General features: G+C 41.4%; 1 protein-coding gene across 6 annotated transcripts in view; it reads right to left on the minus strand.

Annotated features, from left to right (window-relative positions):
* Positions 1-1,988: 1,988 nt before the first annotated feature.
* The window catches only part of LOC6040900 (ETS-like protein pointed), a 114,011-nt gene continuing 89,493 nt past the window's right edge, over positions 1,989-26,506 (minus strand). For all 6 annotated transcript variants that reach the window (XM_038248658.1, XM_038248663.1, XM_038248691.1 and 3 more), the window contains 4 exons: positions 5,204-5,616; positions 4,384-5,124; positions 3,901-4,058; positions 1,989-3,731 (listed from right to left, as the gene is read on the minus strand). In XM_038248658.1, the coding sequence (XP_038104586.1) occupies positions 3,668-3,731; positions 3,901-4,058; positions 4,384-5,124; positions 5,204-5,616 (1,376 nt within the window). In that variant the 3' untranslated portion in view covers positions 1,989-3,667. The remainder of the gene's footprint in view (positions 3,732-3,900; positions 4,059-4,383; positions 5,125-5,203; positions 5,617-26,506) is intronic.

The raw sequence follows: 26,506 nt of genomic DNA on the forward strand, positions 1-26,506 counted from the left end.
AGATCTTCAATGTCTTGGACGCGTTGGAAAGGTCTTTTGAATACCTTTCTGAAAAAGTGTAGCATGACGGGTTTTCTCACAAAAACCACCCTTTTTACAATCTTCCGGACTTTTGCTAAAATCGTTTTTTTAGCATAACTTTTGAAGTACTTAACTAAACTGCATAATTTTTAATAGCGACTTATGGGACCTCAAGACGGATCGAATCGGTTCAGCCAATGTCGAGATAATCGAGTGACAATTTTTTGATCAACATCCCACCACACACACAGACATTTGCTCAGAATTTGATTCTGAGTCGATAGGTATACATGAAGGTGGGTCTAGGAGGTCTAATTGAGAAGTTCATTTTTCGAGTGATTTTATAGCCTTTCCTCAGTAACGTGAGGAAGGCAAAACGCAGGAAAAAACTAGTTTCCTTCAATCTTACGTGTAAGCGTGACTAATTGCCGGAGCAATTACTCACTTATTGTTTGTTAAGGAGGCTTTGCATCCAACAGTCATTAGTTAATTCGAACTAAAGTGTGCAAACTCTTATTCTATTGTAGATCTTAAGTTTGTTACAATCTTTATTTCATTTCTTTCAAAATTATACGAAAATTTTAAAACATCTGTGAAAAAGATAATCGAAAACTGACTGAAAGCTTCTTCCTCATTCTCCTAATTTGTTTTTGCCCAAAATAAGTGATTGATTACAGACTGCCATATTTGAGAAATTTTGGGTAAAATCAAACTTAGACAATGTGAAACATGTATTGCCAACATACTTCGCAGGAACTGTGACAGCTCGAGGCCGATTTTTGTTTGGACCAGTACACTGTGACGGGGATTTATTTATTTTTCAGTTAAATCAAAGTGTTTGCACTGGGCCTGAAAGCCCAGCGCAGGACACAGCATGAAGTTGCATTGTTAATTTGATGTTGGTTAACCTCGATAAATTTTCTTGAAATAATTCGTTCTCGTCGAACTGTCAAAAATTGACTGCGGTAAATCGCGGTGGATACTTTTCTAACACAGTTTTTTGTGTGATCTATGTGGTAAATGCTATGGTGGATTTTTGTTGAATTTTTGACAGTTCAAAATATTTCAAGAAAATTTACCGCGGCTAACAAAAATCAAAATAGCAGTGCCACTCTGATCTACAACGGGAAAATGCGCTGCGCCGCGATCACAGAAATGGAAAACTTTCGCAGATTTTCTGTGAATATTATCCGTTTCTTTCAAAGGTACACGCCGAGCGGCATTTCAGAATGTGCCGTAGACATTGTTGCCAGCGATTCTCTGCACTTCTAGTGCAATAAAAATCATTCCTGGCAACAATGGCAAGCGATTCTAAGAAGAATATCAACAAAAACAAAACGCACAGTATGGGATTTGACAGCGCGCTTTTCCCGAAAGTGCGGCGCGTCGTTTCGATGCTGGTATGCCGCGTGTCTTTTAGGGTAATATGCGCAATATCAACAATAAGCTGCATAGGTTGCTGTGATTTCCCGTTTGGAACTGGCAGTAATCCTGCAAAAATGTTCATATACAGTACTTGTTCGGTAACTGGGCTGAAAACGTAGCCCAGTCACCGAATGCTGCTCGATAACTGGGTTGAACGAAAAATTACGAGGAGACCACCGATGCATAATATTTTCCTGTTGATAAATAAAAATAAAAGTTACTCCAATTTATTTATAAAGCTTTTGTTCATCTTGATTTGATTGTGACTTGAAATTAAATCAGATTTTGTCAAAAGAGAACCTCCTTAAGTTCATAGAGCAATTGTCAGATATGAGTGAATTTCCCTTCGGGATTAAACCAAATAATTGGAAAATTTTCCCAGATCTGAGTGACATTAACCCATATTTGACAGTTTCCCATTTACTCATTTTTCCGTAGGTTCGTTTTGACAAAAACTGAGTAATTTTTAATTAGAGGGCAGTTTCATAAAAAAAAAATGATAAGGATCTTTTTCGAATAATGAAAAAAAGGCTGATTTGTAATTTTTTTTTTCTAACATCGTAATACAAGATGACTCCCTGCTCTTCTGTATTTTATGAGCCCTTTTTCAAGACGACACATGTTTAAAAATTCCAAAAGAAAAAGTTTATGTGAGGCTCACACAACAAACTAAAAAATAGTTTTCTACAAAATTGGCAAACACGTATATTACACCGTTTTATAAATACTTTGTTGAAATCCGTCGTTTTACTCGCTTCTAATATCGCACCAATTTGAAAAAAAAACGTTGCTTGCCATCCTTTTTCTTTTGGAACCTTTAGAAACGCTTTGTCGCTTGGCCCAAAGGACTCACCCGGAGAGAAGCGCCAGGACCACCCTCGCGTTACAACGCACTTTATTGTTGACCTGTTTTTTTTGTTTGCCTGTTTGTTTGCTTGGTTTACAATGATATTTTACTTTACTTAAATCACTTACATTTTACTACACAGCTTCGCTAATACTCTCGCTCGCTCGCTCACCCACTCACAAAGCTCTCGTGCTCTTTCGCTCTCTCTCTCTCTCTCGCGGACACAGCGATTGGTTTTTATTTTTTTAGGGTTTTACTTTTTGTTTTAAAAATAATATTTTATATAAACACGAACAGCACGATTTAAGCTCTAGATAGTACTATGATTTTTCTTTCCTCTGCTCCCGGGAAAGGGACAGGTTGTGGGATAAAAGGGGGAGGCATTGTTTCTTGATTTTTTTTCTTGCGGGGAGATCAGCTGCTTCCACTCTTCTTCTTAACTTTCAAAATTTCGAACGATGATTTGGTGAAAAAAAACGAGAAGAGGGAGCTACACTAACTGTTTGTTGTTGTTTTTTCATAAATTCTCATTCGCTCACATTTGCGCACTTTTTGTCTCTTTCTACTAAATAGTTTTTTTTTATTACAAATAACATTCACATGCTTTATTTTATACTGCTTTTTCAGATTTCTCTAAATCTGCTTGATTGTTTAAACTATCTCATTTGCTTTTCTTTTAATAATTAATAATAATCATACATTTATATATATGTTGAAAGTATATCTAAAATAGAAAAAAAACTTATCACAAAGCTTCACAAATAATTGTTTTAACTAAAAAATAATAAAAATAAAATTTGTTTCTTTCCCCCTTTTAGCTCTCACATCCTTCGATTCTAACTTTGTCGTGCAACGTAATGTTTTTCGCTGCGCAGCAGTATTGACTCTTCTTTGCATGCAGTTTTAAGTAAAATTAAGTTACGCTTGTTTCCTACCATTTCTCACACTGTACACTGAAAGAGGGAGTACGCTTCATTTATTTTAGAACAAGGTGTACTAAAAAGTAGGGAAATCTTTTCCTTCTCGATTTTGTTTTGGTTTTTTTTTCTTTTCGTTAGTTGTTTTCCCTCGGCGATTGAAGTACGTTTGTTTTGGAAGAGTTTCCGAGATAAAATCAATAGAAACAGTAGAGGGGGAAGGGGGGTAACGATCTTAAAGTGTGTTTTTTTTTTCTTTCTCACAAATGGAAGCACGATTAATGTGTGTGTTTTTTAGTCTGAGTTGGTGTGTGACGGTCCAGCCTGCAGTGTTGCCAGCGAATACTTGACGTTTCTCCGAGCGAAAATCGGTCCTTGAGCGGCACACTATCCCTTCTAGGACAGGAAGTGGGAGGTGGTTACACAATGCATTTTAACTTTGCCTTGTTTTAACCCTCTACTCGTCGTCCTTTTTGTCAGGTTTAAGGTCCACCATTTCATGCACTTGTTTGGCTGAGTATCTGTTGATTGATTGTGGAGAAACAGAAGTGATTATTAGCATTGAACGGAATTTTCAATGGTTTTAGAACAATATTGTTCTAATCGTGTGTAAACGGCTTTTTTCAAAGTAATTTTCGATTTTAGTATATTTGTACTAAACATTTAGAACAGAAAAAATGTCAAACTTACCCTAGCAGAGTCTGTAGATCACATACGAAGCGGTACACGTAGCGCTTGCCGGCGGTCTTGTGGATAATGTTTTTATCGTAGTAGTACCGCAGGCCTCGGCTCAGCTTCTCGTAGTTCATTTTTGGCTTGTTTTTCCTGACGCCCCATCGGCGAGCAACCTGGAAAAGAGAGGGAAAAAAAATAATTTGTTTAATTTGCGAACGTAAACAAAATAAACATTTGTTACTCAAAGTTGAGTTCAATGTAGGACATTCAATTTTGAGTAGTTTAAACTCTATCAAATTTAAGTAACGTCGCGTAATCGTGTATTGTGACAGCTTGAAATCAATCAAAGCTAGCTGTACAAAACAAAGCCATTTTTCCGTGGAAAGACACCGAAGTTGTAAGTAAATTGAAAACTGTGCGAAACAAACTTTTTTTGTGTGTGAAAAAACACCGAAGTTGTAAGTAAATTGTAATCTGTGAACTAATCGATCAACCTACCTCATCCGGATCGGTCAGCTTAAACTCCCACTCGTCGCCGGTCCAGGAGATAAAGTTCTGGCAGGTCTTGTCGGTGAGCAGCTCCAGCAGAAACTGCCACAGCTGGATGGGGCCGGAACCGGTGAAGCAGGGCGCTCCACCCTGCGCACCGTACGTTCCGAGCATGGTCTTGTCGAAGCCCATCGTAGTGCCCATGTACGCCGGATGCTGGAAGTCCAGCAGGGACGGATGCGCACCCGGATGGCCCGGATGTTGACCCGGATGGCCGTGCAACTGGCTCCACGGATCCAAGTGTCCCCCCAGGCCCGTACTGTCATTGTTGTTGTTCCCCGTGCTGCCCTGCGGTGACGTCGTATTACTCGGCACGGTCTGGAACGGCGGCGTGTCGTACGGCGAGCTGTACTCGTGGTACCCGTCGTGGTGCGGATGGTGATGGTGCTGACTGCTGGCGTGACCCCCGTGTCCACCGTGGTGGCTGTGACTGTTTTGCGAACCGGTGCCCGCACCGGCCGTCGCCGTCGATCCCCCACTGTGATGATGCGGCTGGTGGTACCGGCCGCCCCGGCTCGTGTACGGACCGCTCTTGTAGTGCGGCGCCATGTACTTCTGCTCCATCTGGATCGCCGAGTAAAACTCCGGACTGTTCTCCAGGTAGCCGTGGCTGGGCGTTTGCGTCTCCGGCTGGGGCAGCGAGTGGTACTGGTCCTGGTCCTCGTAGTGACCTGGCACGACGCCAAAGTTCTGCAAAAGAGAGAGAGAGAGAAAAAACCTTAGGTTAGAACCCGACAACTTACCGCCTAAAACGTCCCAACCAACTCACCGGAAGATCATCGATGTTGATGAAGCTGTTCGGCTCGTGCTCTTCCTTCATCTGCGGGTGGTTGCCGCCGCTGGAGGAGGTCGTCGACGGGGTGTTTGCACTGTTGCTGCTCGAGTAGTTGCCGCTACTGCTGCTGCTGCTATTGTTGGCCGCACTCCGGGCCGCCGCCGCCGCCATCGAGCTCAGATACGAGGACATGCTGTTGCTGGTGGTGGTGCTGCTGCTGTTGTTTGCGGAGGATGATGAGTTGTTTGTGCTGGTACTGATGTTATTACTATTGCCACCGCCGCCGCCGCCTCCTCCCCCACCTCCACCACCGGAACTTCCGGAGTGCTGTTGCTGCTGGTTGCTGGACGGTTGCTGGCCCAGTGGCGGGGGAGAGCTATTGCTGCGATCGTGGAGGGACGTGTAACCTGAGGAGAGGAAAGAAAAGAGACGATCGATCAGTACTGCACTTCCGGTTGTAAACAACACGCGCGCGCTCTTTGAGGTTATGATCTCTTCAACGACAATGTTTATTTCGGCGCTGCGAAGGAAGTTGCGTGAAAATTATGACCACGCAACGAAAATTATTATGATTACAATTAAAACCATTAGAATAAAGCGTGCAGACGGAATGCATTCTGCTTCCGTTTCCGATCGACACTGTTCTTCTAGGCGTCACGCGTATCCAAGTAGGCGCGAGCGCGTGTACGTGTTTTGTCTTTCGAGATTGTTTACAACCAGTCAAGTCGCGTGTGCAACGCGTGCGCTCCGAGCAGGCGATGATGATTGGGGTGTTTATGTTTATGTCGAGGGGAGGTGGGGGAACCACACGGGAAAAAGCTAGAAGAGTCAGTCGATGAAGAACAATAACATGTTGGATTATCATATTTTGAATGACGTCAGGTCTTCCGTTCTGGGCGTAGCGGCGATCGTCGCTAATGACTAAATGTTGCAACGCGTGACAAGTGTTTTATGGGTGAGTGATTCAAGCAGACGAGCAGCTGTCAAAGTTTGTTTATTTTTCCAAGGCTTGTTAAGAAAAGAATTTTGTTTGTGTTTTTCATAGATTTGTCTAGCTCATTTTGATATGTACATGTTTCCTTTTTTTGTTTTATTGAAAGAATATTTTTAAATATATCTTCTGCTCAAAAATGAGTTATTTGGCTTCAGAGTGCACGTTTATTGTGTGCGAACCAATGGCTGTCAAAATAAGAGTACTTTGATTCAAAGTTCAAAATTGCAACTTTGTCATCTGTCAAAGAATTTGATCAACTGTCCACAGCTGCTGTCAACCAAACAAATCTTGAGTTGTTTGTCCACCTTTTCTCCTTGCTTTGTCCCATTGTCAACAAATTCAGAACAACCTGCCCAAGTGGACGCGGCTCGGCGACTTTCATTCATTCATAAAATCGTTTGTTTACCTTTCGTCCAACCCAGCCCCTTCCGGCCGGCCAGTCAAAAGATGAATTTGACATTTTCTTAAGCGGTTTTGTTTGCGCCCCACAAATAACGCGTCGGCGGCGGCGACGTTGCTCTCGAAAAGTCAGTTTGACTTTTGTAAACAATCGGATACAAGCTCGTAAATGTGTCCAAACTAGCAATTTTAAAATTGGTTAAATAATAATGTAGCATATTCGTTATTTCTAGAAGCAAAAAAAATTGTTGAGGCTCAATTGGAAATATTGTTAAACATTTACTTTCTCTAGAGAACTGAATTTCTTCACATAATCTTCCCACGTTCCTGGAAACTCCAAGAACAAAGCCTTCGACTTTTATGGCGTCGCCATTATGGCACACGGAGGATCAAAGCAGGCCGCATCTGTCAAACTCTTCGGGAGGAGACCTAACCCCACCACGACGCTCACTTGGATGCTGCTGCTGGTGGAGAGGGAGCCTAACCTCTCCAAATCTTCCCACAAAGCAAGGGGCGTGTTGCCAGTTGCTTCTAATCTCTCGAGTTTCCCACAACTACGCGTGCGAGAGCGAGAACATCTCGCGCTCCGAAGTAAAAGGGACGGCCATGTGTTATAATGTTTACTTCGTTTCGGTAAAATTCCATGTACTTTTGTAAAATTTTATCCCGATTAGGTAAAATTTTATGTAAAATATGTAAAATTTTATCTTGTAAAGGTAAAATTTTATGTAAAATCTGTAAAATTTTATCTTGCCACTATCGATCGAAGATCACAGGAACCTCGATTTACCCACAACCACGCGCGCGAGAGCGAGACCATCTCGCGCTCCGAAATAAAAGGGACGACCATGTGTGACGCGGCGCGAATCTGCTTTCTTCCTCTCACTCTAGCTCTCATTGATGCATTCCATTCAAGGCGCGATTGATTCGATTTTAGATTTCCGACCAACCGGGCGCGCGAGAGATTATTAAGTTTCGGGCATGCGCACGATCTCGTAGGCTGTCCCACTCTCTCTCTCTCTCACGTTCACGAAATCAAGATCGGCTTGATTGAGCATCGCGGAGATTCGATGTTTTCGCGTTCGGCCCATACTAGATTTCGGCGCGAGTTCGGCGGAGCCTGCTTCGATCTCGGCGCCTGAGAAAAAAGTCACAGATAGCGATCGAAGATCGCAAGAACCTTTTTTTAAGGTTGATTCTTTTCAAAATTATGAGAAGTAAAAAAAAAAGATTCAGCAGGTAGCTGAGCGCAACATTGTTGCCAACCTGAGTGTGCAACAAAAGCTCACCCATCCGTCAATTATCGCGTTAATCTACGCGCTTTGACAGCAATCAGAACTCGTCTAGTAGCCGTCGCGAGCGTGCACGTTTAAATTACACACGTTTTTGCTGCTCTCCTTTTCCTCCTTCAGTATTGCGTTTCTCAAAACGAGAATTGCGCGCAAAAGAAGAGAGTCAGCGAGCTGGAAAGTGTAAACTCACACGCACTTCTTGAAGCAACATATTTATGCTAAATGGGAAGCATTTTCCCCTTCGTCCGCGGTCGAGCGGAGCGAGTTTTTTTCAATACCCTGTTTACATTAGTTTTAATTGTTGAATTATTATGAGCGAAATTGCGTGACTTTTTCTAGCCGTGTACCACTGGTTGACAGAATTATGGATTGTCACTGCACACTCAATTCAAGTAACTCACTTTGTCAAAATCGAACCTACGCAGAAATTAGTTTTGCAAGTTTTCTTATCAAGAATTTCTGGGTGAAATTCACTCGCGTATAATTCATTCACAAAGGTCACCAAAACTCATTCGAAGGTATGTTTGCTGTAGTTCAAATTTGAGTTTTTAATTACTTTAAAATGGGTTATTTGAAATCAGTGTGTGTGGCGATTTGACAGTTAATTTTTGACACGTTGATGAAGGATTACTAAAAATTGATAGAAGTTTAATCATTACTTCAAACTACTCGATTTAAAGTCTGGATATATTATTTAAAATTTAATTTTTCTGGAATATTATTTAAAATTTATTGATGAATAAAATTAAAATAAACATTGATTTCAAATTCAGAATTTTCTGATTTTCATAGAATAATGTTAACTTCTTTAAATGCCTGACACGGTTGTCATGCTGTTTAATAAAACTAACCAAAAAAAACTAAAAATATACTAGTACTATTAAAAAAAGATTGCTTAAGTTTTGATTAAATATTAAAATTCGTTTCCATCGCAATCTCATCCAAATTCACTAAAATTTCGTTGAAACAAATGCATACTACACTTTTACTTTAAAATGAATCAGAATACATTGAAGCTACAGTTTCTCAAACTTAAGTTTGTTAAAAAATTCTAATTTGGATGAAATTAACTCAAAATTAATCCAAAAAAGATCAAAAATTGAACCCCTTCTTATGTTTTAATAATGTTTTATTAGAAAAATGATTGGATTTTAAAAATGGCTAAAATTTTAATAGACAAAACTTAGTTGTTTTTAAAATCATTTTTTAGATAAAAGTAATTCTGAAATTATAATCAGCATCAGACGATAACCTTGCATTTTTATCTAAAACGACTCTAATTTCTTCAGATAAGAAATAACTCAGATGTGAAGCTTATAGAAAATGTCAGGTTCCGGTGATTTTCTCCCAATTTTGAATGTCTGTTGAGTGAAATTAACCCAAATTTAAAAACCAGCTGATTTAGAATTACATTAAATTTGATAAAGCTGGTTGATTTTGAGATAATCCAAAATCAATTTTGAACCTCAAATTTGAGATATTTTGTTTTGTTTGCTCGATTTAATTCGATTTGACAACTACACGTTTCAGGAAGGTTAGCCAAAATTAACTTTTTTATTACATTGTTTATTCCAAATGGATTTTTACTTATTTTTTAACTGAGCTTTTTAAGTAGTGATATTTAAGTAGAAAGCACCCTATTTTGAGTTTATTCCGTATATAATAATTTTGAACGATTTTGCAACAAACAGAGATGTCATTGTTTGTCTAAAATAACTGTTTATAAGGGAGCGTTCTTTTATTACGTAACGCAATTGGGGAACGGGGTCGAAGACTTTGTTACGCTCCATACAATTTTTTTTTAATTTGTATGGAAATTTTGTTACGAGGGGAGGGGGTAAAATAAACAAACGCCCGCTAAAGGAACCAAAACAATACACTGTGATTTGAGATTACTCAAATTGTATGCAGAGTTTAGTCTTCTCAATTCTTTTAAGTGGGTTTCAAGTTGGATCGTGTTGTGATTTGAATACAGATCTCTCTGAACGTCTCAATTCTGTCATTCAATTAGATAACTCTTATCAGGTCTATAATTTCCAACCAGGAAAACTTTCCATAAAAGTCAACTTGCCCTAATCTCGCTCCAACTCAACTCGATTAATTCGGATCCAATCTTCGCGCGACACGTTCGTTCGATCATCATACCTCATAATCAGCATACAAGACGCCACTTAAATTGTCAACTACTTTCCCAGCCCGGTCTTCGCGAATCGATTACCATCCCACCATCCTCAGCTGGAATCCTTACCCCTAACTCGACTAGGCGACACCACTGAGCCAATTCCGATAAGAGTGTGCCGTGTGTGATTAATCGACGCAAATCAGGAACTCGAACCGCTCTACTGAACTAAACACATAATTACACGTAATTCACTCCGAGGTAGAGTTGAGCGCGGCCCCAGGTGGCCGCCGGCCACTCTCCGTCAGACGTCTATCATCACTTGGGCTCGACCCGATCTCTTATCTTCTCCTTCTGGTGGTGACAACGCGGAGTTGAGCCGAGCGACTGAGCGCGTTGAATCCCTCGTATGGGGCTCTGCTCGCAACCAATTTCGTATTAATTTTAATTTTAATATAATAATAACTGTTTATGCACCCGAGCGCACTGTCCAGTGGACCGCGCCGAGAGATGACCAGCGCAAGAAGGGTTGAGTAATCTGTAATTATCGATTTTATCGTCTTTTTGCACTGGCAGTTTGAAGTCGCACTAGTGTGCGAGCAGTAATTAAATGAGGCACTCTTTTATTTATAGCTAGCTTTAAAGTGACATTTTAACGGCCCTATGGGAGTGGGGTGAGCGGGCCTAGAAGTGGCCACCGCCGCCGTTCAGGATGATTAACGATTCGTCCGGTTTTTTCGGAAAACTTCCCCGGTGCTTCAACTTAGAAATGAAAAGGAGAAGAGACAGAAGGAAGAAAAAGTATAGGAAATTGTGTGTGCCACTGTGCCAGCATAACTGGAGTGAATGGAATTCTTGCTTCCGAAAGGAGCAGCAGGGTGACTGCTCAAACTTAGGTTTCGACGGATAAAAGGAAAATTTGAGAAGAGCTTAAATCTTAACAAATTTGCGATAAGTTTCTCTAACAGTGTATTGTTTTGTATTCACACGCACGTCAAATATCAAAAAAATATCCAGCAACTAAATTTCAGACTCGGAATTAGCAAGGGGCGAAAAATCTATTAAAAATTTCTTCATTCTCTTCCAACCTGAAGTGACGAATGACCTCTCTAGGTTAAAGTCACGTTAATAAAATAAACAACAACTTTCCAACCTGAGAAATGAAACTTCACCTTCCCCAAAATCTTAGTCTTACCTTAGTTATTCTATACTCCTTGACTCAGGCATGAGTTCTGAGTCAGTTCTTTTAAATTTAGTTTAAAAGAATACATAAACCAACGATTTTGTAAACTTCATTTTTCTAGTAAAAAAAGATACACTGATCTTTGTCGGATTCTTTATGTTATCTAGCAAAATTACAATATTTTCACCTAAGTTTATACAGCGTACTTTTCAAAAATTTAGAACAGGTTTTCCTATAAATCTAGATTAAATTTCATAATGTCCCACACAAAAAAAATATTGTAAAATTCATCAGAAAATGGTGACAGGTTTTTTTTTTTTTTTTTTTGGGAGGGTGATCCAGCCGCACATCGTTGATGTCGAAACCTCTAAACTGGGCCCTCGTCCTGTCACGTCCGTCAGTAGTCTTGTCGTACATTACAACTAGAACCAGATCTGCCAATGAATTAGTACACTTCGACCAAATAAACACTGACGCTGTATGGATCTGACTCTAGAATAAATGCACAGTCGGGTGTTATTCATAAGTCCAAAATGTTCAATTATTCATATAAGTCCAAATATTCATTTGCGGATAACTACCTAACTTGAATTGAATACAAGATTTAAAGCAACCTATCCGAAAGCTACTCTTATCTCAAATCCCCGACATTTTAATTATTAACCAAAAACGTTTCTTTTAAAACTTGTCTGGCTTCTTTTTTAAAAAAAAAATAACAGTTGATATTTTACAAGTCGTGAATTGAAAAAGAGACGACCATTTGTTCGTCAGAATTCCAGTAGATCCTCGATTCGCAACAATGGTCGATACAATCATAATCCGACAACCGTTAGTTCAACAGATCAACGAATTTAGTCCGATATCATTTCACTATTGATTGATCGAGACTCTATGGAAATTTTGACAAATCAGAATGGTTTTTATGCTACTTGAATGAACATCACCGATTCTGATAGAATTACTAAATTCACTGTTACTAATTTTGTCCCTAAATAACTAAAGGCAAAGTATAAAAAGTTGATATTTATAGTTAAAATCCTAAATTCTACAAACACTATTTTTTTAAACCCGCATCCTAACCTGAAACCCACATTAAGATAGGGAAAAATCACATATGTAGCGGTTCAATGTACAAATGTGATATTTCCACTATCAGAGAACCTCCTTGTCTCGATGACAGCTTACCGGCCATCGATTAAGCCCTGAGACTACGCCAAAGTGGGTTCTCGCAGCATGAAGTGGTGTCCATGTGTAAAAATGGAAGCTTCAGCAATATACTGAACACTTAGATTTTAATTTCACATCGAATCAAATCATACTCTTTGCCAAACAAGCATCAAACCTATGACACTCATTATGACAAAGCCCAGGGTCATCAGAAAATGGTGACAGGTTTTGTGTCAAAAAAAAAAAAGTGTAATCTTACATCAGAAAATGATAAATTTTCATCACTTTCTGGTGAATATTTACAGGTTTACCTTTTGAACATATTTTAGGTAATAATACTTTAAAAAGAGGTAATATTCAACCATAACTGGGCGCTCGATAACTGGGCCGTAGCCTAGTTAAAAAGCAGACAAACGTCAAAAAAACCAAAACAAACCGAAATGACCGAGGGGTTAGTGGAAAAATCATGTTGAAAAACTTTTTTTCAATCGTTTATTTAATTTCAAGTCACAATTGAAGAAATATGAAAAGAATCCATTGTAAATAAATTTGAGTAACTTTTATTTTTATATTTCATCTGGAAAATATTATGCATCGGTGGTCCCCTCGTAATTATTCGTTCAGTCCAGTTAGCGAGCAGCATTCGGTGACTGGGCTACGTTCTCAGCCCAGTTACCGAACAAGTACTGTAATGCTTTCCTTGCCATAATATACACACCACATCAAAATCACTCAGTTTTCATCGAAACTTAACTTACTCTGGATTTCTGGGATGGAGAAAATGAAATATTTGAGAGAATTTCACTCAGAATTCAACAAAAGTTTATAGAAGTTTATCCAAATCCTACATTTACCCTATTTTACTCATTTCTAAGTAGGTTCGCTTTTGACAAAAAAACAGTTATTTGAAATTAAGGTGTACACTTCTACATTGTTATTTAACATGATTGCGTTTCAATAAATTCAACATGATAAAATATCAATAATATTGAGAAAAAAGTTGAATTACTTAAAAAAGCAATTTTGTGAAAATTAACAATATTTTTAAACTTAAAATTACAATTCTGAAAAAAATCTAAAAATCGTGTATTGATTATTTTTATTTTCTTTTGGTAAACCCTCAACTAGTTCAGGTTCAGTGTTAGTTTAAATTCGGTCCAATTAGTTTTGTACAACAAATTTAACTTATTAATTATTTGTTCTCTATTTGTTCATTTATCTTTTGCCTAGTTTTATTCAACAGTGTATTATTTCTGGTTTGACAGCTACACGTTTAAACAAAGTTAACAAAGATGATTTTATTTTTTCGCTGCATGAATCGTCTTGTACATTAACGGAAATCGTCATAAATTTTAAAAAACTTTCTGTAATTTTCATTGTTATGCTGTTTTTTTTCTATTACAAACAAACGTCGAAGTGCTTAAATGTTAGATTCCAGTTGTGCAGACACCATGTTTCCACGAGAGGAGCAAAAACATAATGCATTCCGAAAAAAGCCTGCAACAGGTGTCGATCGACCAGTTCACAGCAGGAACGGTTGAAAAAGGGGACAAGACAACAGCGAGAAGAAGCGTCCTCAGGTCGCCAAAAGGCTCAATGAACTTCCCAAGACGAACGGTGGCGCGCGCTCGTTCTTCCGATTCCCAAGAAGATAGTGCAGAAGAGGTGACGACGACATCCTCTCGCGTTACTAAAACATATCGCCAATATCCGATAGTTTTGCGCGCGCGAGAAATGTCCGGTCTCACGATCCACTTGCTCGCGGAACCAGTTCTACCGGAATCTAGACCCCCGGGATGACACCCCCCTCCGGCCTGCGGGGGACAAATACCTATTTCCGTTCCAGCGGTTTATCGCCACTCTCTTGGTCTTGCCGTACGGAAAACAATTTATTTACAGTTTCGAATCTTGACAGATGAATCGCGGGCGCGAAAAAAAGGAACAACTCATAATCAAGTTATCATCGCCGAACAAGACGATAAACAGATAAAAAAAGGTGGCCACGAAATCACTGCGTCGCGATTTGCGAGAAAGAAAGCAAAAGGCGAGAGGTGTTTTCCATTTCCGGTCGCGCGGGTGAACCTCCCTCGATGAAGAAGACGGGTTCATTTCCGTTCTCAAAGGGGGTGGCCGTGTCAAGGTGGTGTTGAGGTTAAGGAAATTTAGTAAAATTTGCCTCCGGAGGAGGAAATCGGTTTTTGCGAAGTGCGAAGAGGGTTGGATTTTTTTTTGCTGTTTGATTGAGAGGAGATATTTGTATCTTTAAATTGACTATTGCGTCGTTTGTCAATCGATAAAACGGTGAGAGGTGATGAACTTGTTAAAGTCTTGAAGAATTTTGGAGGGAATTTTCAAGGGTGATTTTGCTTAGTTTTTGTTTTGAAGATTTTAGATTTTTGAAACGTAACATTGCGTAGAACGGCATTGGCATCAATATTTATGTTTTTTGTGCTGTCAAAACACAACATTTTAAAAATGTTATAAATTTGGTCAAGATGTGTTTCAAACAAGAGGTTGCTGTGTCCTATCCCTCGTCTTGTCCAGACCAAAATCCATGACAAAGCTGTCAGACCAAATAGGAAAAAATAAACAATCTTGGTTCTGGGCATAGGTGGTCACAAACCAGGTAAAGAAAATTTGAAACAAAACTATTTTATTTCATTTCAATAACTTGTTTTAGGCTGAAATTATTTGTTTTTTTTTTAAACAGGTAAGAGCCTTATTCGCGCACTTTAATTTTTGGTCGCGTTTTTGGTGTTCACCTAAAAAATCTTGAAATTAGTTATGAGGATTTCAGATTCCTCTCGTTCCACCATGCATTTTATCTCCGTGTACTAATTTTACTAGCAAACACTTTTTTAAAGATATTAAAATAAAGCCGTTCCAAAATATGGTTTTCATATTTCGAAAAATAAGACCAGCACAAAATAAAACAATATTGAACGTTCGACCCAAAAACAGCGATTTTTTCGGACGTATTTCTGGGTGGTTTGATTTGGATAATTTTACACACTTTTACTACTGAATTCAAATCTGACCAACATAATTTTTCGATAAATTCAATCATGATGAAATTTCAGCTAAGTTTGACAGCTCCATATAAATTTGAACGAAAGTTCAGTGAGAAAATCGTCATTAAATTTCATAAGAATCATTTGCAGTTAATCTTAAACGAAAACAAACTAAGATTTTTGTGTGAATTTACCATTTCTTCGAACTGGGTTATTTGTGTTGAGCGTGTAGGTGTTTTTTCTTTACACTGTCAGTAAAAATTAATGAAATTATTTTTTTTATTTTTTATTTTTTTTTAATATAAAGCAAGATACAGAAAAAATGGATTTTGTAAGGAAAGTTAACAATTTAGTCTTTTCTAAACATTCGCTTTAAATTTTCTAATTCGATTCAAATTTTAAAATCACCTCAAAATTACCCATCGTCGCCAATCGCGACCTTCCCACCGCGAAAATCACATTTCCGATCGCCCTTAAATTTCCCCACGCCAAAAGCCAATTCCAATCATTACCACAGTTTGAAAATTGAATTTTTAAACACTTAAATCCCCAATTGCCACCAATAATTTTCCATGCAAAAGAGTGGGTGGAGGGGGGGGGGGGGACCACACGCGTTTTGCGCGAGCGCGCCCTGGCCAGAACAATTATCACATTAGAAGAAAAACGTAGGAAATTCCAATTACTCACTTACGCGCCTAACCATCTTTTCCTCCCCGATGCTCTCCATCTCTCCGGGCTTTGGAGTGTGAGGTTAGGCGCGCGGGGAGATGCATTTTTTTTCTTGTTCGAGGTGGAAAAGTGGAAAATTGAGAGTGTGGGGTAATTGTTTTTGGATATTGAAAAATTGCACCCGAAACCAAAGAAAGAAAAAAACGCTCGCTGCGCGAAATTAGACAACTGGAAAATTAATTCACTTAAACTGTGCTGATATGGGGGCGTCCGTGGGTCGTGAGAATTTCGAAAAAAGCAACGCAGCAAGCCTTGAAAACATTTGGCGGTGGGCTCTTTTGATTGCGGCAGAAGACGAGACCACGACAAGCAACAGCTGAGATTTTCGCGGTGCGATGCACACCCAGTCGACGCGAACTGACAGCAGCAGGCTGTGAGTTTGGTGGCGCGTGAAGCGAGCGCGGGCTCGCTCGCTCGCGAGCTATTGTTTGATTGCACAAAAACATCCGCTGACATTGAACGTTGAAAGGAGTCGTCACCGTCATCGTAGTTGGCGGTGCCGTCTGAACTTGACGTTTGCGTAATAGTTTTGGGTGGTTTTGGACGTCGCGCGTTCTAACCTTGGTGATGGCTGTGCAGTTGCTGGTGATGGCTGTGGTAGTGGTACAGGTTGCTGCTGTCCAGGTCGGGGTAGTAGTTGGCCGAAGCCAGCAGGGAGGACGGAGCGTAGTCGCCGGCGTACGGGGACACGTTGGCCCCGTCCTGGAGGGACACGTCGTAGCTTTGCAGGACCATGGCCGCGGATGCTGACTGCTGGTGGTTATGGTTGATGTTCAGGTAATTGTTGTTGCTGCTAATACTGGACGGTGGCGGCTGGAGGTACTGGTGCTGGTAACTTCCGGTGGCCGACGAAGACGACACCGAGGACAGGATCTTGACGTGATCCGGTTCCAGGGTGCTGCTGCAGCCAGGAGGGCCCGCGAGCTGCGGCGTCACTAAACTGCACACTTTGCCGGATTTCACTTCACAGTCACTTCCCGAATTCCCACTGACTCTTTGCTTCTCTTCCAGACGTCTCAACTTCACAGGTTCACAAGCTGGCACTTGCAAGTCGCCAAGAGTTGTACATTTCGATCCTCTCAGAATTTCCTCGCTTAATCCAAAAACCGCTTCCGGTCACTTCCCGTCACCTCTTCACCGATCATCTGGACGCGGGACTCCCTTTTTTCTTGCACAATTCTTCACTCCAAGTACGCAACCACTTCCGGTGGACGAACGAACGAGCGCGCGCGATCTAATCTTGAGCGCGACAGACACACGCGAACCAACTTGACAACGACGACGTCGTTTAGAGACTACTACGATCCCGCGAGACACCGGGTGCGTATGCGTCTTCGTCGTCGCTCCGGAATAACATCGCCGTGGGAGCGAGAGCTCCGACAGCAATCGTGCCGTCTCGTTCGGCAAAGCCGAACACAACTTCGGGTTGTTGTCTCTCTCGATGCGATGTTTCTCTCGCGTTTCTTCGTCTCTTCTATGCTCACAGACAGGATGTTACGAACTGGTGCTGTTCCCTTGCCGAAAAGTATTGCAATCCGGGCTGCGGCGGCGGCAGCCACCTGTCTTGTTCCGTTTCGTCGATCCTTCTCTGTTCTTTCGGTTCGTTCGCTCAGGACCTCGCACTGTTCTCATGTGAACCAAGCAACCCTCGAGTTTTTTTTGTGTTATGTTTTTGAGTTGCACACATGCGGCCGCTTCTTGGGCCGCTTGCTAGGATCCTTATGTTGCACGAACATGACGCATTTTAGCGCAAGTGAGGGAATTTCCATGTGTGGGAGAATTTTTGTTGAATGAAAGAGTCTGCGATCAGCAGAGAAGCGAGTCAGACGTGCGTCCCTCACAAACCAAAAAGTGCTAAAAAGTGCAAAAAATGCCTCACGGCAAGAAAAAGAGGCGGTCCTCACCAGCAGGATCGGCAGATTTGAAGAAGCTAAAGAATGCCGAAGCGCTACCTGCAAAGCCAGGCAGTTTGAGCAAGGACGCTCAATATTCGTCTGGAAACCAGTTCGCTACCCTCCCTGTGGACGTGAGCGAGAAGGAAGAATTTGAACGACGGGAAAAGTTGCCACCCATTTTTGTGAAAACATCGTCATCGGACTCGGTGCGAAAGTGGCTGACCGGATTTATCAAATCTGGTGCTTTACGAGCTTCCATTCGCTTGTGTGCTGATGGACTCAAAATTCTGCTACCTACCAGAAAGGATTACAACTACGTTCGGGATTTCCTGAACAACACCAAGATTGAATACTACAGCCATGACGATCCAGGTAAACGCCCCATGAAACAGGTCCTCCGAGGCCTGTACGACATGGATGTGAGTGTGCTGAAAGAAGAGCTCAAAACTCTGAAATTGGACGTGATCGAAGTCTTCAAGATGACGAGACACAACAAGGACATCAAGTATCGTGATCAACTGTACCTGGTTCATCTCGAGAAAGGATCGACAACGCCGTCTGAGCTGAAAGCAGTTCGGGCAATTTTCAACATCATCGTGACTTGGGAACGTTATCGTCCAGTGCACCGTGACGTGACACAGTGTTCGAACTGTTTGCAGTTTGGGCATGGTGGAAGGAACTGTTTCATCAAGAGTCGTTGTGCAACCTGCGGAGGTGAGCACAAAACTCAAGCTTGCGAAACAATCAACGAGAACATTGAAGCCAAATGCTTCAATTGCGGTGGCGATCATTCGACCAAGAATCGAAGCTGCCCAAAACGTGCTGAGTTTGTGAAAATTCGGCAGCAAGCGACGACGAGGCACCAACCAAATCGTCGCAAAACACCACCAACTTTCACGGACGTGGATTTTCCTGCTTTGGCGTCACCTGGAGCGGGATCTGTTCGAGTGGTTCCAAATCTGCAGCCATTGCCGTTGAATCAGCGGCAAAAAGTTGCAGAGAATACAACACCTCCTGGCTTCAGTCAGCAACCGAGGGAAAACCAACCAGCATCAACGGATGAAGGCAGCAGTGACCTGTTTTCACCACAAGAACTTCTCAACATTTTCATCGAGATGACAACAACACTGCGTGGTTGCAAAACTCGTGCGGAACAAGTAAGAACGCTTGGAGGATTTATCTTAAAATACAGTTCGTAGTTTACTCGTTCTAATAATTTTGAATATTTCAATGAATTTACTTTTTTAGTTTTAAGTTAGGATTAGTTGTTAAAGTGATTTTTTTTTCTTTTTTACCCAAATGTATTCGATTTAATGCAAAAATGTAAAACAATTTGAAATAAATAAATGAATGTGAACAGTTAATAAGAAAACGAAAAATATAACAAAGATGAAGAGCATTAGGCCATACCACTTAGCATGTAAATGAAATGTTATTATTATAAGAAAGTTCAATAAAGACATATTTAATTTCAAAAAAAAATGTTGAATGAAATTCGATGTCTTTATTTGATTAGGTTACACAGCGCACCGGTGAGCTGCTGCTGCTGCCGGTGTTGGTTCCTCTCCTTCGGAGGGGTCCCATGGGAAGTGTGCATTTTGTGATATTTGAGACCCGAGGGTGCAGTTTTTAGGTGCATTTTTAGTGCCTTGATTGGTTTTTTGCTGGAGATTTATTGGTTTTATTTACGATTCCCAGCGTTGTTTGGGTGGTGTTGCTACGGAAATAGATCCAAACAGGACCTACTAGGTATCTGTCAAACGAAGAATCTTTAGTAGACTGTTGACCTCATGCCCGATTCCGTATTGAAGAATACTGATCTGGACTTCAGCGATCTTTGATCCGTCAGCACTTTACCTTAAACTTTCGCATTACACGCTTAATCTAGGATACCGCACCCTCCCCTTTCAGAAAATAATATCTCTACAACTCAAAAATATCAACGAATTTTGTGTGAAAAACAAATTCCAACTGCTTGTCCCACTACGAACCAAACACTCCTTCAATTCCTGTCACTAGTGCACGATTATTGTGGACTAAACTTCTAGATTACTGTGACACGATGACTTAAATTTGCGCAATTCGCACAAAACTAAGCGTAACCTTTGCAAACAACAGAACAATAAGGCTTTCTAGTCAGAAATTTACCAACACATTCAAAGTATGTTTACATGACAGCTGGACGTTTGTTTGCATCAGGTTTCCTATCTCTTTCTAGCAAAATTTTTTTTTGTCAGGCGACTTCTAGCTGGTTTTTTTTGACTGACTGCCCGATATGTCAGCCAACATACTTCGCAGGGCTGTGACAGCTACAGCTCGATCATTCACGCAAAATCCAGATAACACAGATCTGTGTAAAAAAATTACACAGATTGTTGTTCAGTTCTAGCTTTCATAATCTGAGTAATTTTTTTACACAGATCTGTGTAAAAAATACACAGATTTTTGAAAAGCCGTTCTTTCAAATCTGTGTAAAAAACAGTTGTCATTTTTTAACAGGCACCATTAAAGTTATTCGTGAAGTTGGTAAGTTTTATTTATCTAATTGAGTTATTTCGTTATTTAAAATTAGTTTACTATTTCAGACTTTGGCCATCTTCCAAACTTTAACCAGTACCCAATGAAATGATTGTTTGTGGAACCTGGTAAGAATGTTTCTTGAAACTTTGAATACCTAACCTTACCTTGATTTTCCTTTTTTAGTTTCCGGAATATTCTTGTTGGTAAAAGTAAAAGTGGCCACAGGTTCCGGAAGCCAGCTTGGGTGGCACTTTACGACGCCATCCTCGTCGTCATTGTTATGTTGTTTTCGTCGCTATCGGGAGAAGCCAACTCTAACCCAAAAATAACGATAATCGACAGTCACAAAACGGGCAAAAGTGCATCAAATGTGACCAAAAATATATTGTTAGTATATTTATTAGGTCAATAAACGAGAATAAATGATGTTTTATTTTTAAAATCAATCGAAAATCGTGTTTTAATTATAAAAACGGCAAAAACCCAGGTGCGGTAAAAATTACCCAGATCTGTGTAAAATTTTACACAGATTGATGGTTGAAAAATTACACAGATTTGACAGACAACGGCTGAACACAGATCTGTGTACAAGGCTTGTACACAGATTCTGTGTATTCCAGGTTTTAGGCGATCTGTGTCAAATTTTACACAGATCTGTGTTATCTGGATTTTGCGTGTTGTTTGCATCAGGACACTGTGACGAGGAGTTCGTCATTTTTGAGTTAAATTACATTTTTTTTTCACTGGGCCTAGAAAGCCTTATGAATTCTTTTTGACAAACTACACGCTTAACCGAAATAACACATTTCGAAGAATTTTTCAATCAGATTCTGTTAATATTTCTTGTGCTGAATGGGTAAATGTGTTGTTTTAAAACTCAATTTTTAATAAAACTGAATAAAAATGAAAACATTCATAACTCACTCCGTTGTCTTTTCAGACACTTTTTTCAACTTCTGTCAAATCAAACTCACAAATATTAATGTTCTTTCGAAAGCTAGAGAAAGTTTCCAAACATGACAGTTCTTTGTTTACATAGCTACACTCTGACGAGTGGAGAGTGATTTCAAGGTTTAATCTATCTCCACCATATTTTTTCAGTGGGCTTGATTTGTACAAATCCAAAATAAAACGCAACTTTAACATCGTAAACGTCTCGTCAACATTTCCATTCATAAAGCTTTCAACCAAGAAACGAGGAACCCCTCCCCGTAGAGGAGATCCCAATCAGCCCATATCGTCGATATTCGATCACCAGGGTTGTTCCCCACCCCTGAACTAACTGCTGGCTATTCAACTGGTAGCCGTCGTCGTCGTCGTCGCCTACTTTGCTCTTTTGCCGTTCTTTTTTTTTTTTTCTTCGACAATATCGGAAAGCAAAACGAAGACGACGACGACGAAGGAAAGTAACCCAGCTGAACTTTCAAGCTCCGCACAGAGAGAGAGATAGAGCGCGCGCTGGTGGCACCGGAAATCAGACACAATAAAGCTGGAGAACCACCTCCTCCTAGTCGATGATCAATAAAACCTGATGCCCTTCCTCAATAATATCTCCCTCATGTAAAGGTCTAATGTGCCATCTTCTTTCTCACTGCACAACCTTGTTATTAGTCTTTACCGTGCATTTCCTCCCGGCATCGAGTGTGTGTGTGTGTGTGGAGTGAAGAAAAAAGTGACAGAAAAGGGGCCACTTTTTGCTCGAAACGAAAAAAGGTACACACGTGACGATAAGGAATTCCGGAAACTATTCCACAACCCAAAAAAAGAAACACCCGGAATTCTTCGCCCGTGAGTAATTCAATCCAAGCAGGCGTATCAATAATGCACTTTAGCGTGCATACTCATCAATGGCTGCCTCGATCGTCGTAACGACTCGAAATCTGACAGGGTTGAAAAAGGCTAATCTGGCTTTGTCTTGTTTTTCTTTGGGTTAAAAAAAGGGAAACATAAATCCTTGAGGATCGGTTTTGAATAATTTTCTAATGTGATGCCACCACTTCTCAGGGGTTAGGCTTGTGCTGTTTGGGGTAGTTAACCGCCCTCGCTTCCTGTCACGTACCACACAAACTCAGAAGAAGAAAACAGGAGGTTGAAGAGATCGTGTACCCTTGTTCAGGAGAAAGCCTTTTTTTCAAAACAACAACATTACACAAATGGATTTTTATTATGCGTTGCGTTGTCAAAGAGAAAAACAACAATCATCGTTTCGACGATGGGCCCGCAACGGTTGATTCGAGATTGAAGTGGCGCACGTGTTCCCGGGATCCCAACTCCCTTCAATTAACTGCTTAGATGTGAGCAGGATTTGCGTTTTGGGAGATGTTCAACCCAAAAATTGGTAATATTGAGTGACAATGTACATTTTGACACTTATCCATTTACTTATTTCTGAGTATGTTTGGTTTTGCCGAGATCTGAGTGATTTTAGATCAGAGTCAACTGTCAGATTTGTGCACGCATAACCGAAATTAGCGATTTTTGATAGAGTTGAGGTAAAATGCATGTGCGCAAATGTCACCCAGCTGTCCCCAGCTATTCTCCCACGGTCGGCAATCTCTCGAGGTCATCGCCAGTCACAAACTGACACCCTCCAATCTAACTTATTACCACCATGCGTGCTCGCCTTTGACAGTCGGGCTTGTACGCAGAAAATGTTACGTTCAAAACAAAGTAAAAATTATAATGGAAAAGTATAATTTATGACCCGCCAACTGCTACCACCACCACCACCACCACCACTTAGTCGCAGTAGGCACCTGTGTCTGTTCGTACCGCGATGCACTCCAGGCCTACTACTACCCTCATAAGAGCGCAGTCCTAAAGTCCTTAAAAAAGTACGACTCAAAGAAGGGGGAGATCGGCGCGCTCGCCGAACCGTTAAATGAACAAACAACCCCAAAATGAATTGCTCGCGAGTCCTTTTCTGTAAATTACGAGAGCCAAAAGTCATTAAAAAAACAGCGCCCCCTCGTGACGTGGAGACACTGCGGAGAGTGTGGGAAATGTGCAGTCAAGGTGAAAAAATGCACCCCTGGCGTAATAACATCATTTTTTTTTTTGTTTTAAAAAACGCAGAAGTCACCAAAGTTCCCACGCTACTAATTTGAATTTGAAAACATATCGCGACGCAATTTCGAGAAATGAAATTTCGATGTTTTGTTCCCTTTAAAAAAAGACGCGCACACACACAGTTTAAAACCTCATCAGCGTGTGTTTGGTAAATTTCCAGCGATTAATTAAATTGAGCATACATTTGCATGTCATTAATTAAAAGGGAGATGACAGCAATCGCAGCAAGCGACGCCATCTTGGATTGGCGCAAGGCGTTACAACAATCAAGGTGTGTGCGCGCAACAAAGGCAGCGGCAGCATAAACACAACGTTTCGATCGCGATCAACATCAACATACACAACAAAAAACAACAACATTTGGATGTTTGTGTGTATAAAGTGGGAAAGAGTGCGTCGATGCGGGTTTTTATCGTTTCTTTTTTTTCGAGATTTTCTCACGATTGCTTTTATTGTTTTTTGATAATTTATTTTATGCTAATAAAAGCGACGACGTGAAGGTGAGGGTCACCGCCGAGGTGCTGTTCTAGCTTTTGATTGCTCTGGAAGATGATTCTCTTTGTTGGACTCAAACTATGGTGGCCCAATTCCACTTCAGCGTGCACAACTGACAGCGGCGGCGCAAGGTGGTACAACGAGCAAGGTGGAAAATCATCAGATTCGTCAACCATCTTTGAGACCGCTGCGCTGCCCAACGGCATCGGCGGTACTTCGGTCTATGAAACGACCATAAAATCACAATTTCTCGCCTCATTGACGAGATCATTGAGCAGCAGTTCCCCTCCCGATATCGCCGTAACGAACCAGATCGGAACCCCGGCCCATCGACTGCGTCGTCGTCGGCGATCAAAAATAATTAAATTGCTAGCTAATTAATTGAACCATCGCGCGCGCCCGGGCTCGGCTCCCGGGGTCCCAAACCGGAAACGAAAGTCCCCTTCACCGTCGATTCCCGCGCGGAGGAAGTAAAGTCGGTTGATTCGCATCTTGCAGCATCCAGTGATCGTAGAGCGCGAGCGCGTGAGAAAATGAAATTGTCAATCGCGAACCGATCAGAACCGAGTCGTTCAGTCGACGACTATCCGAGTCTGGTGGACAACGTTGTCTACGCACGTAGCGAAAACGCTAGCGGCGTTTAATTTCCAACATCCGTTCGGAGTCCGGACGTGCTGGAGAATGCAAAGACTGCTGGAAAGAACGGGCTGAAGGAGAAAGAAACGCACGGCAATTGAAACAAACAACAAGCCGATGATGGTTGGAAAAAGAGTAAACAATTTAATTGAATATTCATTATGTTGATAAAGGCTGGCGCGCACGCTTCGAAGAAGCGACTCAGTGATGTGAAATTCTGATCATCTTGCTCACCTTACTGTGTGACACCACCTTGCTACCAAGCTGTCAAAGTACACGCTGAATTGTACTGCAGAAGAGTCAATAGTGTTTTGATCTAGCAACACACCTCTGTGCGTTGCACCACCTTGATCAGCTGTCAAACTAGAACACGCTGAATCGGAAACACCACAATCGCATTACGCGCTCACGAAACTTTAACCAACTTAAAAACTTTAAACCTTTTCCCCTCCCTGACCAATCGCATCGGAAGTTTGCTCTCGGGCCCGATCACTGGTTCGACCCGCCCGGAAGCATCAGCTTCGACAATTTGCCCCGCGAAGGTATCAATTTTGGGCTGGATTTCGGGCCATGGAATGGGCCACATTAGCGGAGAGGCGCCACCAACGGCGTGCCGATCCGATCAGATTTGCATAATTTCATCCAAACTGGATCACCCCATCATCATCGGAGGAGAAGGGCACGCGAGCAAGACCGTGGTTGAGGCCCTGTCGACGTCCGTCCGGAAGTGGGGACCGTTACTCGCGCCGTACGCTATCCAGAGAGGCTCGTACACACACGCGCCAGCTTAAATTAAGATCTTCGAGTCCGAGTCGGGCGCGTCGTTCTCGGTAATCGCTCGGTGGCTTCGTTTGTGGGTTGTTCGTACGGGCCGAGAGTTGACAGAGAACGGCACACAAAACAGAAGCCGTCAGGTGAGAAAACCGCAACATATGACCGGGCTCCAGACATTTTTCGGCACTCAACCAACATCCGGCCCTTTAATCGGGGTAACGTTAAACCACTTCTTCCGACAGGGGTGCCTCATGGGCTCTGAACTGTCACTTGTAACGTCATGCAAAGTTACTCAGATTTCGTCAAAATGGAACTCAAAATCTGACCTTTAACTCAAAAAATATGCATTTTTCAGATTCAGTGAAACTAACCTAAATTTAACATAAAGCTTCAGAACTCTTTTGTGAGTAGGTTCAGCCTTTACTAAAACCAAGCAATTTTGAACGAGGTTCGCCAATGACAATTCCAACTGTCAATAACTCATCGCCGAGCAAGAGCCTCCTGTTCCGGCGATACAAAGGATCACCCCAGCTACTTAAAAATGCAGCGGCAGACGCAATTTATATTCAAAATAGTCCGCGTCGCGTGCAGTCAGACTAGGAGCTTTTCGCGACGTGACCATGAACGCGCGCTGGAAGTTCAACCCAATCCAAGAAATTGAGACAAAAGAGTGCGCTACGCTGCCATAATTTCATAATGTTTGCAACGCAACGTCACCGAGTTTGACAGCTACCGGCGAAGCGGTCGGTGGTGTAAAATTCGACATTTGACCAGCGTGCGGCGTGTTTGGAGTCGGTTTCTAATCAAAGGAGGCAGCCGCGGCGGCAATGTTAGACCAAATTTGCAAGTCAAATGTTTGAAAGGAAGAAAATATGCCATGTTTACATTGCAGCAGGCGTCGCGAGGCACGAACTGTCAAACGGTACAATGCAGACCCGAAAAGTGGCACGATTTGACTCATTTGTCGACTTCTTTATTGGTTATTACCAAAGAACCAACAAATAATTTCAGTGT

This window comes from Culex quinquefasciatus, chromosome 1, assembly GCF_015732765.1.
Source record: "Culex quinquefasciatus strain JHB chromosome 1, VPISU_Cqui_1.0_pri_paternal, whole genome shotgun sequence".
Taxonomy (NCBI): Eukaryota; Metazoa; Arthropoda; class Insecta; order Diptera; family Culicidae; genus Culex; species Culex quinquefasciatus.